The sequence below is a fragment of the Dendropsophus ebraccatus genome, chromosome 2, assembly GCF_027789765.1.
Source record: "Dendropsophus ebraccatus isolate aDenEbr1 chromosome 2, aDenEbr1.pat, whole genome shotgun sequence".
Lineage (NCBI taxonomy): Eukaryota > Metazoa > Chordata > Amphibia > Anura > Hylidae > Dendropsophus > Dendropsophus ebraccatus.
In genome coordinates, this window is record NC_091455.1 from 37,020,380 (window position 1) to 37,035,266 (window position 14,887).

A 14,887-nucleotide genomic window follows, 5' to 3' on the forward strand; every position below is an offset into this window, starting at 1 on the left:
TCCAGACTCGAAAGAATACACCACTTCCTGAAGGACATACAGCAGCTAAGTACCAGAAGACTATAGAGAAGATGCCGGACGCAGCGATCATGTTGGGCAGCCTTTCCCAGGGTACTGTAAATAGGAATATACAATGCATGGGAGAACAAGACCCTGCTCTGTATATAACTGTTCAGCAACGCTTAAGCAGAGAAGGGGTTCGGGGACTGCAGAGCTTAGATGCTGTAGCTCTGCAGTTCCCTACACAAACATTGTTTGTCTCCCCTTACTGCACCATGTCAATGGAAGTGGCTATGTAAATAAAAAAAACAAAAAAACTAAACAAAATTAGTAAATATAAAAAAAAAACAACGTAATTTTATTTTAATAAAATTACATTAAAAGGTAATATAACTTTATTAAAGCAATGTATTAACACAAATAAAATGTTGTACCTTTTAACCTTTCTTTATATGTATCCTCCTATACCTTCCCCTACACCTTGTAATCAATATATATATATATATATATATATATATATATATCTGTTCTGTGCTTTTATTCTAGTGGTGAAGACTACAGTGTTATTGGCCGATATCAACGATTTTAATGACGTCAATGAGATATATAAGCAATGTAAGTGTTGTAGTACATAACAATACAAGTAGAGTTATTAAAGCGGACCAGTATCCAGACACAGTTGGATATAACATCAGTCTGGACTGTATCTATCTAGATTTTTTTTTTTCCAGAGCCACGATGACACAGAATTTTTTTACATATCACAGGCTGAATTCCCTGGTTTTACTACATCCATTACATTATACCATAGGGAAAGAGCAACAATGTGATATATATGTAACGTGCACAATAACTAATACTACAGCACTTTATTAATCACACCCTAAGGTATACACATTGTAGTATATACAGAGCTTTGATATATAAATACAATAGTTGCTTATGCAGTAAAAATTCAAAAAGCTATTATAAGTCTTGCAATTAATCCTGGCAATAATGTATTGCACTATACCCAAAGAGTAAGTAATGATACCATACCAAAGGGTTATGTAACGCAGAAAAAAGGAATTGCGATAAGTAAAGTACTGTTCCAGAGGGATTATGGCCTCCATCTAAGACCTCAATGTAGGTTTCACCTCTACCGCTTCATCAGGGGGTTCTCCTGGCTTTGTGCTTAGCTGGCCCGGTACATATATATAATACAGGCCTCTTCAGCTTGCTCATTCCTTATAGGAGACCAAAAGAATATGGGGGGAGAAAGAAAAAAAAACAAAAAAAAAACAAATGCAAGACCAATTGTAAAAAATGGTTATCTTGTATTAAATATGTCTCAAATAACAAAGTTATTCCCTATAATAATAATAACAATACTAAAATACATATAATGGGAGCTGGAGCCTATACAAATCCCCAACAAAGGGTGGATAAGAGTAAATTATGTTACATAGTAAAACAGAGAATTAATAAGTCAATAAATCAATAAATTTACATGCATGTATACTGGGCTTGTAAGAAATGTAATAGACTCACAGTGGAAAAAAGTGCATAGATCACATAAGAAGTCAATACATATTACTCATATAACGTGTCCTTAGTATATATGGCCACAGAGTCGATCCGAACCCGAACTTTCGGCATTTGATTAGCGGCGGCTGCTGAAGTTGGATAAAGTCCTAAGGCTATGTGGAAAACATGGATATAGTCATTGGCTGTTTCCATGTTTTCCAGACAACCTTAGAGCTTTATCCAAGTTCAGCAGCCCCAGCTAATCAAATACCGAACGTTCGGATTGACTCAAACGCGAACCCAGTTCGCTCATCTCTAGTCCCGGCACATACAGTATATAAAATACAGGCCTCTTCAGGTTGCTCATTCCTTATATGTATTTATGTGTTTTATTTCACAGTTTTTAAGAACAATTTCCCAGCAAGAGCCGCCTACCAGGTTGCTGCTTTGCCACGAGTAAGTGTGTTTGATATATCTACCCCAGAGTATGGATCCCGAATACCAGTGTGTTAGGGTCCTATAAGACAAAGTGATTTTTAGTTTTCTCCAATTAACAACAAACCATTGCAAACTAGCGCTTTTGGGAATTACCTTATATCGTTCACTATAATATACAAAACGATAGTTTTTAGCAGGGCTGTGGAGTCAGTAAGCCGCAGCTTTGACTCCGACTCCTGAATTTTATCAGGACCGACTCCTGCTCCTTCATAAATGGCCAGTCAGATACCAGGGGAGTTATTTATCACACTGGCTCAGTAGCTTCTCCCTAATGTCCTACATGATCCTGGGACAACTTCTGAGTGAATGAGGAAAGATATAAAGCAACTTCAGCCTCCCGTCTCCAGCCTCCATATCCTGAACTACTCACAACTAGACTAGAAGGAGCAGGTGGTCATTTTCTGCTGACAATCTTCTATGTTTCTAACTAAATATTCACCACACACACAGAAACACTGCTAACAATGCCAGTTCCCTGTGATATAGAGGGGGTAACACACAGTGATATAGAGGGGTCAATGTGGGTGGGGGGGCAAGCCATAGCACACACACAGCCTGCTGCAGCCATAGCGTGCACACACACACACACACCCTGCTGCAGCCATAGCGCGCGCGCACACACACAGCCTGCTGCAGCCATAGCACACACACACACACACGCGCGCACACACACAGCCTGCTGCAGCCACAGCACACACACACACACGCGCGCACACACACAGCCTGCTGCAGCCATAGCGTGCACACTTACACACACAGCCTGCTACAGCCATAGCGCACACACAGCTGCAGCCATAGCATACACACACAGCCTGCTGCAGCCATAGTACATACACACACATACACAGCCTACTGCAGCCATAGCATACACACACAGCTGCAGCCATAGAACACTGAAGAAAAACACCACATTGAGGACAGAGTTTACAGCTACACTACTTATGTCTTCCCCTCCTCCTCTATATTACACAGGATATCTTCATATTACACTGCTTCTCATATACAGTCATCCAGCATCCAGGAAGAGAACAGCACAGATCTCCCCCCCCACACAATGGACTCTTTCAGTTCAGAAACAAGCTGCCAAATAGTGACTGATAACTTTTCTCTGACCACCCTTATGTAATAGGGCCAGTGTCTTATTAGAATGTTGCTCATAATTTATATTGATGAGCAAAACTTATAAAATTCATATCAAAACTCAATTCTTAATTGTTCTAGGATTTTTTTAAAGCTGGAGTTGGAGTCTGTAAATTTTTTCCGACTCCCGACTCCACAGCCCTGGTTGTTAGTTATGATCGTAAATACGATTGTTTGTGTACTCAATTATACGAATTATTGTAATTAAGAACAAGCGATTTGTACATACACCGAAAGATTTGCGAACGATTAACAAAGATGCAATTGACAAAGTGATCAAATTTTCATTAGTGGTTTAATCGTTGCCTGCATACACACAGAAAGATTATCCCTTAAATTTAAACAATATAGCATTATAGAGATATGGTGATAAGGATTCGCTGCACCTTACTGATGTATATGGAAAATCACCTACTTCGAGTGCGCTACTGTCTCAGCGCTGGGAGAGTAATAATGAATAGGAAGAAGTAGTAGGCTCTCTAGAAGAGGGTGAAATGATATATGAAAAATGATGTAGAATGTATACTTGAATGGATCTAAATTGTGATGATATAGACCATGTATATATAAAAATGGATCTAGGTAATAATTAAACATTTAATATAACACTTGAGAATACATGAAATGATTAGTCAGTATCCATGGATATATTTCCATAAGAGACATGGATTTATAAAAATCAAATCGAAATAAATCAATACCACAATGACCAAATGCAGCTAAAAATGTACTTAATATATTAGAAATCTAACGACATATGATGAAAAATATAAAAAATGTTAAATATAAATGGAAAAGATTTAATGTAGATGAAAAAATAAAAACTAAAAGATGATTAAAAAGTAAAAAATATGAGCCCAGTGGTGTTTGACTGCGCCGGGCCCAGCGCAGTCAATCCACATAAATGTATAAACAAGTGATCCCGAATCACTGTGCCGAATACTAGTTCATGTCGGCAGTATGTAGTTATCGTAATCTCCGCTGTGGAATGATAGATATATCGTATCTTGCAAATCCTATGTATTTTATAGGCTGTTGCAATACAAGTGTCTCAAAGGCTTCGTAATGATAGATAGCTGTGATACGGGCCGTGATCCTTACAATCGAAAAATGTCTTTAGATATAACTGTATTTGTAAACATATACGATAAATTGAGACAGTGGCGGTGGAGTAATCCACCCCTCACCCTTCTGAAGACGGCTCTCACGGACCGATGCGGTGCTGTCGTGGTGACCCGACCATAGATGGATTCGGTCTCCCTGGGGTCTATGTTTACGTGCTCTGAGTTAGCGCGATGTGCTGTCTTGTGTGGAGTATTTTCTGAGCCGTCGCGGCGTCCGCTTGTCAGTGAGCGTGCGCTCCTTCAAACTGTTGTTTGGAATGGATGCCGTGGAGAGTACGGCTCCGATTCGGGATCTTTTTAGCAAACTTGTATATAAGTGAATGGCTCCGTTATCCGTTATTTCTCTTAAAACAGATACATTAAAGGGATAGCAAAATCGTGATGCGGCGCTAAGAAATTATTCACAGAATAACACACATTACAAAGTTATACAACTTTGTAATGTATGTTATGTCTGTGAATCACCCCCTTCCCGTGTCCCACCACCCCCACCCGTGTACCCGGAAGTGTGGTGCATTATTCATACCTGATCCGTGTCGCGCCCGTCCGCCATCTTGTACCAAGACGTCATCTTCGGACGGATGGCCGAATCGCTGCCGCCGTCCCTGATGCCAACCCCCCCCCCTCTGCCGCGTCATAACTGTGCTCAGCCGCGATTGGCTGAGCACAGTTATCGCGGCTGAGCAGCTGATGATGCTGCAGAAGGCGGCCAGCACTAGGGATGGTCGGAGCGGTTCGGCCGGCTGTCCGAAGATGACGTCTTGGCACAAGTTGGCGGACATGCGCAACACGGATCAGGTATATATAATGCACCACCCTTCCGGGTACACGTGCGGGGGTGGTGGGACACGGGGAAGGGGGCGATTCACAGACATAACATACATTACAAAGTTGTATAACTCTGTAATGTGTGTTATTCTGTGAATAATTTCTTAGCGCCGCACTACCCCTTTAACCTAGCCTAATAGGACCTTAGGTCTTGTGTGTGTTACACACAGAGTTTTCATTTTTGTTTTTCGATCTTTGCATTCTAAATGAGGGCCTATTTGTTTGCCAAAATAAATTTACTTTGTAGTGACACCTAGCTAGGAGAAGCACACAGCTCACTACCCATCTTGTTGCAGGAAACTGGCTCCATAGACTTACTATACATATAAATTCCTGCAACAAATAATGAAGAGCAGCAAGACAGCGATTGAAGCACTGATCAGAGCGCTTCTCCTGACTCTTATCTGCCAATCAGTGGGGGTTCAGACTCCCACGCCCTGATTAAAAATTTTGACTTGTCTTTGAAGTCCGTTCCTAACACACATAGTTATCCAGTACATTCAGTAAAGTCAATGGGAGCACTAAAAATTATATCCATACGTATAATGGCTTTACTGTAACATCTTTATTATTGTTCCTTTTTCCAGGGAGGAAGAGTAGAGATTGAAGCCGTCGCTGTCCTGGGACCAATCACTGAGGTTTCCAGTTCCCTATAAGGATCAATCACACACGGCTGCCTTTCTAGTATTTCAAAGAAACACAATTTCTACAATGGTTCAGACATTCCTAATGTATAGCGCCGCAATGCTTCTAGCACATTGTATGTGACCTCTCATCTGCACATAGGAATTAATGACTGGATTAAATGTTACTTTTTATCAGATTCATATGGAATTCTTATTTTTTTACTATTTGCATAGGAATAAATCATTGTTCTAGGTAAACCTACTGCACTGTGTGAACAGGGTGGAGATGCATTCATTCTTGAATCTGTCAAATAAATCTCTCTGTGTAATAGGGCCCAGAGACTAATGTTCCCAAAACCTGGCACTGTCATGATAAAAAAAAAAAACTTTAGACCGCTGTGTTTTCATTGATCAGGATCACCCAGTTCAGACAACAACCCATTGGGAGAACGAGTCAGGAGAAGTCTGAGCTCAGCGTGCTCTCTTCCGTCACGTGACCAGATGGCCGCATAATGCAATTCTATGGAGCGGTCTCACTCACACTGCCAGAGCAGGGAGACAACCACAACTTTTATGTTTTGTTCCTTTTAAGTTACTCCTAAGGCCATTTTCACAAGCTGTGAGAACATCGGCCATTGTTTGCAGTGTCAAACAACGGCCGCTGTCTCATGTTCACCGGGCCGATACTGTAGTATCAGCTGGATGAACATCACTTTATTTGAATTGGAATGCTGGCACATTCGGGCATACATTCGGGTGTGCTCACGCTCCAATTAGCCATAGAGCACAATGTAAAGTACGGCCAGGAGACGTACTTTACATTGTGTGCAAAGGCTATCTTGTACAACCGCTGTTCACTGAATAGCGGCTGCACAAATGAGACCTGTCAATTATTTTGTGTGGCCACAGAGAACACCGACCATACAGTGTAAGGTAATTTCACACTGTTAATAAACAGCGGCTACAACCTGCAATAACGGCCTTTGTTTATTGCAATAATACAGTGTGTGGATGTGGCCTAAATCTGAATAGCATAAGATGGAAAAGGGCTGAGGTAATTGCAACTCTTAACATCTATTGAAAAGATAAAGTTAAAAAGGGAAGAGTTATTAATAAGAAACTGAACACAAGAAAAAAGGGGACATAATCTAAAGCAACATGAGAAAACACTCTTTAGTATTACCGCTTTCTGAGCACTAGATGGCGCACACGCTCTATACCCAATAACCTTTAACATCTGTGATCTTTTAGCGTCTTAGTTTTTTAAAATAATTGGAACAATTGCAATAATTTTACTGGAATCCTTCATCATTGATCCACTGCCTCATGCATGATTAATATATCTAGTAATAATACAAGGAGTCTGATATAGCGTATAATGTAATAAGCCATCAGAAGTAACAGTAGGAAGAGTAGAGTAGGGGGCTGATCAGGAGGATGAGCATACTTGGGAGGGATTGTAGGAAACTGAAGGAGGATCAGCACACAGCAGATTGTTATTAGCTGGGAGCATCTCTGACTCACAAAGCCAAGCTTCATAGCCGAGGAGTTCACCTGGTATCCAGGCACCTGACCAGTCTGAATCACTGCATTGATTACAGAATGGATAGTCAGGAGATGTCTTCTCCTTCCAGGACTGACTCTTCCGAAGAGATCAGCTCATCCCTGCACATGACTAAAGCCATGTCCATCTTCCTGGATGTAAGTATGAATGTATCGGGATGCAAGGAATTGTCTAATTCTTCTTAATGACAAAACTTTTATTTACAGGAGTTACAGCGATCTGTCATTCCAGAGTGTTATACTGTAATAGTCTCACTGATGGGAAGCGCTTGCTGATCATATTAGATGGTCATCTCTAATACAAGTAGTCCCTAATGTCATCTACATTTACATAGGACTGACATCTTAATGATCAGATCTATGGGATATCGATCTCACCCTATGGATATGTACTATGCTATTTATTGGAAAAATGCAGATGCCAATAAGCTAACATGAAATATATTAGTTTATATATATGAGAGAGAGAGAGAGATATTATAAAATGTCACATAAGATCACAATATGACTGATTAGAATAACATATATATATATATATATATATATATATATAATTACATTTTTTTTCTTTGTCCTGTGTTTTTTTTTAATATTACCAGCACTCGGTCTCTGAAATCCCAACATTCAGCTTCTATATTGATGCCTTCTAAATTAAGAACACAATAAATACAGGGTTAAATATAGGTACGGTTTCCTCCTCCTTTGTGGCAGGTGCAGTTTTTAGCTACTGAAAATAATTGAAGATGCTGGAGGTGAGGAATACTGAACAAATAAAAATGTGTATACGTATGCTATGCCTACATGTTTAGTGCAAAGTATTGTCTGAAAGGACCACCCCTGTAGACCCTTTTTTCAATGAAATTTGGGGTGGTTATCAAAGGTTTCAGTGTGTGTGTGTGTATATATATATATATATATATATATATATATATATATATATTTATAAATTATACAGAGAGAGAGAAATAGATAACAGATACTCCAGGTAGGTAAGTAGATCCTAAATACACACATGCAAATAATGGTGGTAGGATCACACATGGTTATATTATTAACACAATAATAAAGTCCAAAAAAAAAAAAAAAAAAACTACTCACCCGCCCTGATCCCCCACCACTGTAACGGCCAGCGTTTTCTGCTAGTTTCTGAATCATTGTTGAGGCAGGTCGCCAGTGTGGCCAGTGACTGGCCAAGCGGAGACTTTCTGCACAAATGGGTCATAGAGAGTAGAGGGCACCAGCAGAATGTCAGCAGCAGGGAATCAGGGCAGGTGAGTATGGTTTATTTTTTATTTTCACAGCACTTGAACTCGTATAAAAAAAATTAGATAAGTTTTGTCCCATGAAAATTTACATAGCTGGCGTATATACTAGGACAGTGTCCTGACATACCCAGACATTAATAGCTATACTATGTATCTCAAGTCTACTGAAAAGTATGGTATGGCTTGTTAACACAGCATTATACAGAAAAAAATGCATGCGACTTGTTAAAAAAAAAATCTTTTTAAAATCACCAATATTGCAATATTGTAAATCGCTTCATTTACTAAAACTTACTTCTTAGAGTCCATTTACACAGAAAGATTATCTGACAGCTTATCTGCCAAAAATTCAAAGCCAAAGCCAGGAATGGGCTATAAACAGATTAGGTCATAAAGGAAAGCCTGAGATTTTTCTTCTTTTTAAATCCATTCCTGGCTTTGCCTTCAAATCTTTGGCAGATAAACTGTCAGATAATCTTTCTGTGTAAACGGACCTTTACCCCAAGACATCAGCTATTGGCTGTCCAATACCTGTTGTTAGGCTCAGTCTGTCTCAAGTAACAGACAAATCAAGACCGAATACAGAAAGTGGGTTTAGCTACTGCTATGTGGAGGAGAGAGAGGGAGCCCTGGCTCTGAACCTGCAATCTGTGAGCCCACCCCCTAAAACAGAGAAAATGAGAGATTCCTGTGTATCATGTAGGGACTCTCAGTTGCTGAATAACAGCAGTGAAATCACATATTTGTTTGCTCAGCCCTATCTGCCAGTTCTCTGGCCATGACATTCTGTTTTACAACTGTTACGTAATATTTCCTGCTATATATAAAGTATCCCAGCGAGGAATATTTCAGGCCTATTGCTATGGAACTAATGAAAATGGATAATTGTTAAATGAACGATTAAAGGAGCAGATATTGTGCAATGTCTTTGACAAATAACCCAGAAAAAGCAATAACAGGGCAGCAGTCAGGAGAGACATGGAGAATATTAGGGTGCCAATACTTAGGGGGACTTGTTGCACAATATACTGTAAATAAATGTGAATGGATTTCTGCAGATGGGATTTATTTGAACAGGACCCGCAAAAATTACTGGGCAAGTCTGCCATAATACAGGAGCATTTACGTATTTGTATTACGGCCACAAGTCCCTATTTCATCCGCAAGTCTGATGACCCAAAATGACAGCTGTTTGTTCAGGTTATCAGACTCGCAGTCAGTCCGGCACCTGCAGAGGCAAATATGCATCTATATTATGTTAGTGTGTGAACCAAGCTTTAGTATTGGGGCTACAATGAGAATATCTTGTGATCCTATATAATCCTATGCAGATATGGCAAATTACTATTGCTACTAGTTTGGCTTTTAGTAGCTCCCAAATACTTCTATGTAGGGGGCTGCACACAAGGCCCTGCGATCTGCTGCAATCTACAGCTGTTTTTAACTTCAATACCTATCATGTTTTGACATGGGAAGTCCAGGCATGATGGGAATTGTAGTTTTCAACAGCTGGGAGGTGGAAGGCAGCAGGTTTGACATCCATGGTGTAAAGTATGTTTGCCACCAGTCATTTTTCTGCACCTTGTTTGTCAGAGTTCTTCTCTATCTTCACTACCAGCATGTCAATCATCTGAAGGCAGCCATAAGATACATCACCTATAGGCGGGAAGAAATATTATACATCACCTAAAGATGGGCACTTATGTTATACATCACCTACTGTATATGTGGGCAGCTATGTTATATATTACCTAGAGACAGGCAGCCGTGTTATAGGCAGTCATGTAACACATCACTTACATGTATGCAGCCATGTTGAACATTATGTAAATGTAGGTCCTAAACATTAACTAAAGGAAGGTAGCCATGTCTATATATTACTTAAAGGGGTTATCCGGGTAGGTAAATTGTATGTTGAATCTGCCCCCCCCCCCCCCCCCCCCCCCCCCCACACACACACACCTTTCTGGAGACTAACAATTCATTCCATGCATGTCTTTACCTTTTCTGTCTCCTTCCATCAGTTTTGAGCAGCTGCTTTCTGCTTAAGACACAGAAAATTGTGTGTGAGCTATTATCTCCGTCTCTGCTCTCCACCCCTACATGAATTGTTGGTCTCCAGGAGGGGGATGATTTAAAATGTATTTTACCGAATCGGATAAACCCTTTAAGGCAAGGATCTGTAATATATATCACCTAAGGGTGGAAAGCCATGCTATATATCACCTAAGGGTAGAAAGCCATGCTATATATCACCTAAGGGCAGAAAGCCATCCTATACATCACCTAATGGCAGAAAGCCATGCTATACATCACCTAAGGGCAGGAAGCCATGCTATACATCACCTAAGGGCAGGAAGTCATGCTATACATCACCGAGAGGCAGGAAGCCATGCTATACATCACCGAGAGGCAGGAAGCCATGCTATACATCACCGAGAGGCAGGAAGCCATGCTATACATCACCGAGAGGCAGGAAGCCATGCTATACATGACCTACAGGCAGGAAGCTATGATGTACATGACCTACAGGCAGGAAGCCATGCTATACATCACCTAGAGGCAGGAAGCCATGCTATACATCACTGAGAGGCAGGAAGCCATGCTATACATCACTGAGAGGCAGGAAGCCATGCTATACATCACTGAGAGGCAGGAAGCCATGCTATACATCACTGAGAGGCAGGAAGCCATGCTATACATCACTGAGAGGCAGGAAGCCATGCTATACATCACTGAGAGGCAGGAAGCCATGCTATACATGACCTACAGGCAGGAAGCCATGATGTACATCAACTATAGACAGGGAGCCATGCTGTACATTACATCGCGGCAGGAAGCCATGCTATACATTACCTACAGGCAGGAAGCCATGCTATACATTACCTACAGGCAGGAAGCCATGCTATACATTACCTACAGGCAGGAAGCCATGCTATACATCACCTACAGGCAGGAAGCCATGCTATACATCACATAGAGGCAGGAAGCCATGCCATACATCACCGAGAGGCAGGAAGCCATGCCATACATCACCGAGAGGCAGGAAGCCATGCTATACATCACCTAAGGGCAGGAAGCCATGCTATACATCACTGAGAGGCAGGAAGCCATGCTATACATCACCGAGAGGCAGGAAGCCATGCTGTACATCACCGAGAGGCAGGAAGCCATGCTGTACATCACCGAGAGGCAGGAAGCCATGCTATACATGACCTACAGGCAGGAAGCTATGATGTACATGACCTACAGGCAGGAAGCCATGCTATACATCACCTAGAGGCAGGAAGCCATGCTATACATCAATGAGAGGCAGGAAGCCATGCTATACATCACTGAGAGGCAGGAAGCCATGCTATACATGACCTACAGGCAGGAAGCCATGATGTACATCAACTATAGACAGGGAGCCATGCTGTACATTACATCGCGGCAGGAAGCCATGCTATACATTACCTACAGGCAGGAAGCCATGCTATACATCACCTACAGGCAGGAAGCCATGCTATACATCACTGAGAGGCAGGAAGCCATGCTATACATCACCGAGAGGCAGGAAGCCATGCTATACATCACCGAGAGGCAGAAAGCCATGCTATACATCACATAGAGGCAGGAAGCCATGCTATACATCACATAGAGGCAGGAAGCCATGCTATACATCACTGAGAGGCAGGAAGCCATGCTATACATCACCAAGAGGCAGGAAGCCATGCTATACATCCAGGGGCGGTCTTGGCTTTTCTGGGGCCCCAAGCGAAGTTATGTCTGGGCCCCCCCCCCTCGACACGCGTTCCAAAACAATAGACCACTGTGTATTGCCCCCAGTAGTATATACCCCTTGTGCGCTACCGCCAGTAATATATACTCCTTGTGTGCTGCCCCAATAGTATATACCCCTTGTGTCCTGCCCCCAGTAGTATATACCCCTTGTTTGCTTCCCCCAGTAGTATTTAGACCCCTGTGTGTTCCCCCAGTTATATATAGCCCCCCGTGTGCTCCCCCAGAAGTATATAGACCTCCTGTGTGCTGCCCCAATTGTATATAGACCCCCTGTGTGCTGCCCCCAGTTGTATATACCCCCTGTGTGCTCCTCCAGTAGTATATAAACCCCCTATGTGGTTCCCCCAGTAGTATATAGACCCCCCCGTGTGCCCCACCAGTAGTATATAGACCCCTGTGTGCTCCCCCAGTAGTATATAGCCCCCCTGTGTGCTCCCCCACTTGGATATAGACCTTCTGTGTGTTCTCCAAGTTGTATATAGACCCCATTCTGCTGCCCCAAGTAGTATATAGGCCCCCTGTGTGCTGCCCCCAGTAGTATATAGACCCCTCTGTGAAGCCCCAGTAGTCTATAGCCCCCCTGTGTGTTCCCCCTGTTATATAGCCCCCCTGTGTGCTTCCCCCATTTATATAGACCCCCGATGTGCGCTCCCTAACACAATCAAACAAACACTTATACTCACCTGGGTCCGGGCGTCTCCTCTTCTCTTCACTCTTGTGGCCGCAGGAAGGGTTTTCCCTGCGATCACAAGAGGCCTCACTCCCCTTGTTCTGGCGCCGATGCTCCAGTGATGTCACTGGAGCGCAGGCACCACAAGGACAAAGCTGCCACTTGTGACCGCAAGGAAAACCCTTCCTGCGGCCACAAGAGTGACTGACAGGAAGGGAGCCAATGTCTCCCGCCCTGTCATTGCTGCTGCATGTAACTATGAGAGCTCATTACGAGTGCTCATAGTTACAGTTCAGATGGCAGCAGCAAGCGGGGCAACGGCCCTGTCCAGCGGTCTTGAGCACAAGAGCCGGGCGTGGGGGCCCCCTGGATGTTGGGGGCCCCAAGCGATCGCTTGGGGTGCTTGGTGCCAAAGACCACCACTGTATACATCACCGAGAGGCAGGAAGCCATGCTATACATCACCGAGAGGCAGGAAGCCATGCTATACATGACCTACAGGCAGGAAGCTATGATGTACATGACCTACAGGCAGGAAGCCATGCTATACATCACCTAGAGGCAGGAAGCCATGCTATACATCACTGAGAGGCAGGAAGCCATGCTATACATCACTGAGAGGCAGGAAGCCATGCTATACATGACCTACAGGCAGGAAGCCATGATGTACATCAACTATAGACAGGGAGCCATGCTGTACATTACATCGCGGCAGGAAGCCATGCTATACATTACCTACAGGCAGGAAGCCATGCTATACATTACCTACAGGCAGGAAGCCATGCTATACATTACCTACAGGCAGGAAGCCATGCTATACATCACCTACAGGCAGGAAGCCATGCTATACATCACTGAGAGGCAGGAAGCTATGCTATACATTACCTACAGGCAGGAAGCCATGCTATACATTACCTACAGGCAGGAAGCCATGCTATACATTACCTACAGGCAGGAAGCCATGCTATACATCACCTACAGGCAGGAAGCCATGCTATACATCACTGAGAGGCAGGAAGCCATGCTATACATCACCGAGAGGCAGGAAGCCATGCTATACATCACCTACAGGCAGGAAGCCATGCTATACATCACATAGAGGCAGGAAGCCGTGCCATACATCACCGAGAGGCAGGAAGCCATGCTATACATCACCGAGAGGCAGAAAGCCATGCTATACATCACATAGAGGCAGGAAGCCATGCTATACATCACATAGAGGCAGGAAGCCATGCTATACATCACTGAGAGGCAGGAAGCCATGCTATACATCACTGAGAGGCAGGAAGCCATGCTATACATCACTGAGAGGCAGGAAGCCATGCTATACATCACCTAGAGGCAGGAAGCCATGCTATACATCACCTAGAGACAGGAAGCCATGCTATACATGACCTACAGGCATGAAGCTATGCTATACTTTATTAAGAGACTGGTTTACTGTAGAGAATTCCATTGGCAGCTGGGGGAAGATAGAGGGAATAGGTACCTTAGGCCGTGGTTACATGTTAAAATAGCAATGAATTTTTGGTGCGGGACATCACAAATCATGTAAATGGGGTGCTGATTTCAGATCACGCTCACAGCTCCATGTCTATGATGGGGACGTCACCCTGTACAGGGCACTATGTGGGCAGAGTATTTAGAGACGATGCTCTAGAATAGTTAATGTTAAACACTAGATTGACCAAAGCAGATATGTCAGGAGCCCTGATCCCCTGTGGGAGCAGAACGATTTGCAATAAACACACTGTCTAAAGTGATCAATGTCTGACTATGTCCACACATGGCAGGTGGGATGCAGATAGATCCATTTCATCTGAGAGAGGTTGTTTCTGTAGCTTGGATTTATACAAGCCCAGCAAGAGAAATAAGACAGCCCTA

At 42.9% G+C, this 14,887-nt stretch overlaps 2 protein-coding genes across 4 annotated transcripts in view; both read left to right on the plus strand.

Moving 5' to 3' along the window:
- RIDA (reactive intermediate imine deaminase A homolog) overlaps nt 1-5,919 on the plus strand; it is a 41,058-nt gene extending 35,139 nt beyond the window's left edge. For all 3 annotated transcript variants that reach the window (XM_069959887.1, XM_069959888.1, XM_069959889.1), the window contains exons 4-6: nt 547-615; nt 1,907-1,962; nt 5,684-5,919. In XM_069959887.1, coding sequence (XP_069815988.1) covers nt 547-615; nt 1,907-1,962; nt 5,684-5,752 — 194 coding nt within the window. In that variant the 3' untranslated portion in view covers nt 5,753-5,919. The remainder of the gene's footprint in view (nt 1-546; nt 616-1,906; nt 1,963-5,683) is intronic.
- A 1,372-nt stretch (nt 5,920-7,291) lies between these two features.
- The window catches only part of NECAB1 (N-terminal EF-hand calcium binding protein 1), a 117,324-nt gene continuing 109,728 nt past the window's right edge, over nt 7,292-14,887 (plus strand). The window contains exon 1 of the mRNA XM_069959890.1: nt 7,292-7,423. Coding sequence (XP_069815991.1) covers nt 7,325-7,423 — 99 coding nt within the window. The 5' untranslated portion in view covers nt 7,292-7,324. The remainder of the gene's footprint in view (nt 7,424-14,887) is intronic.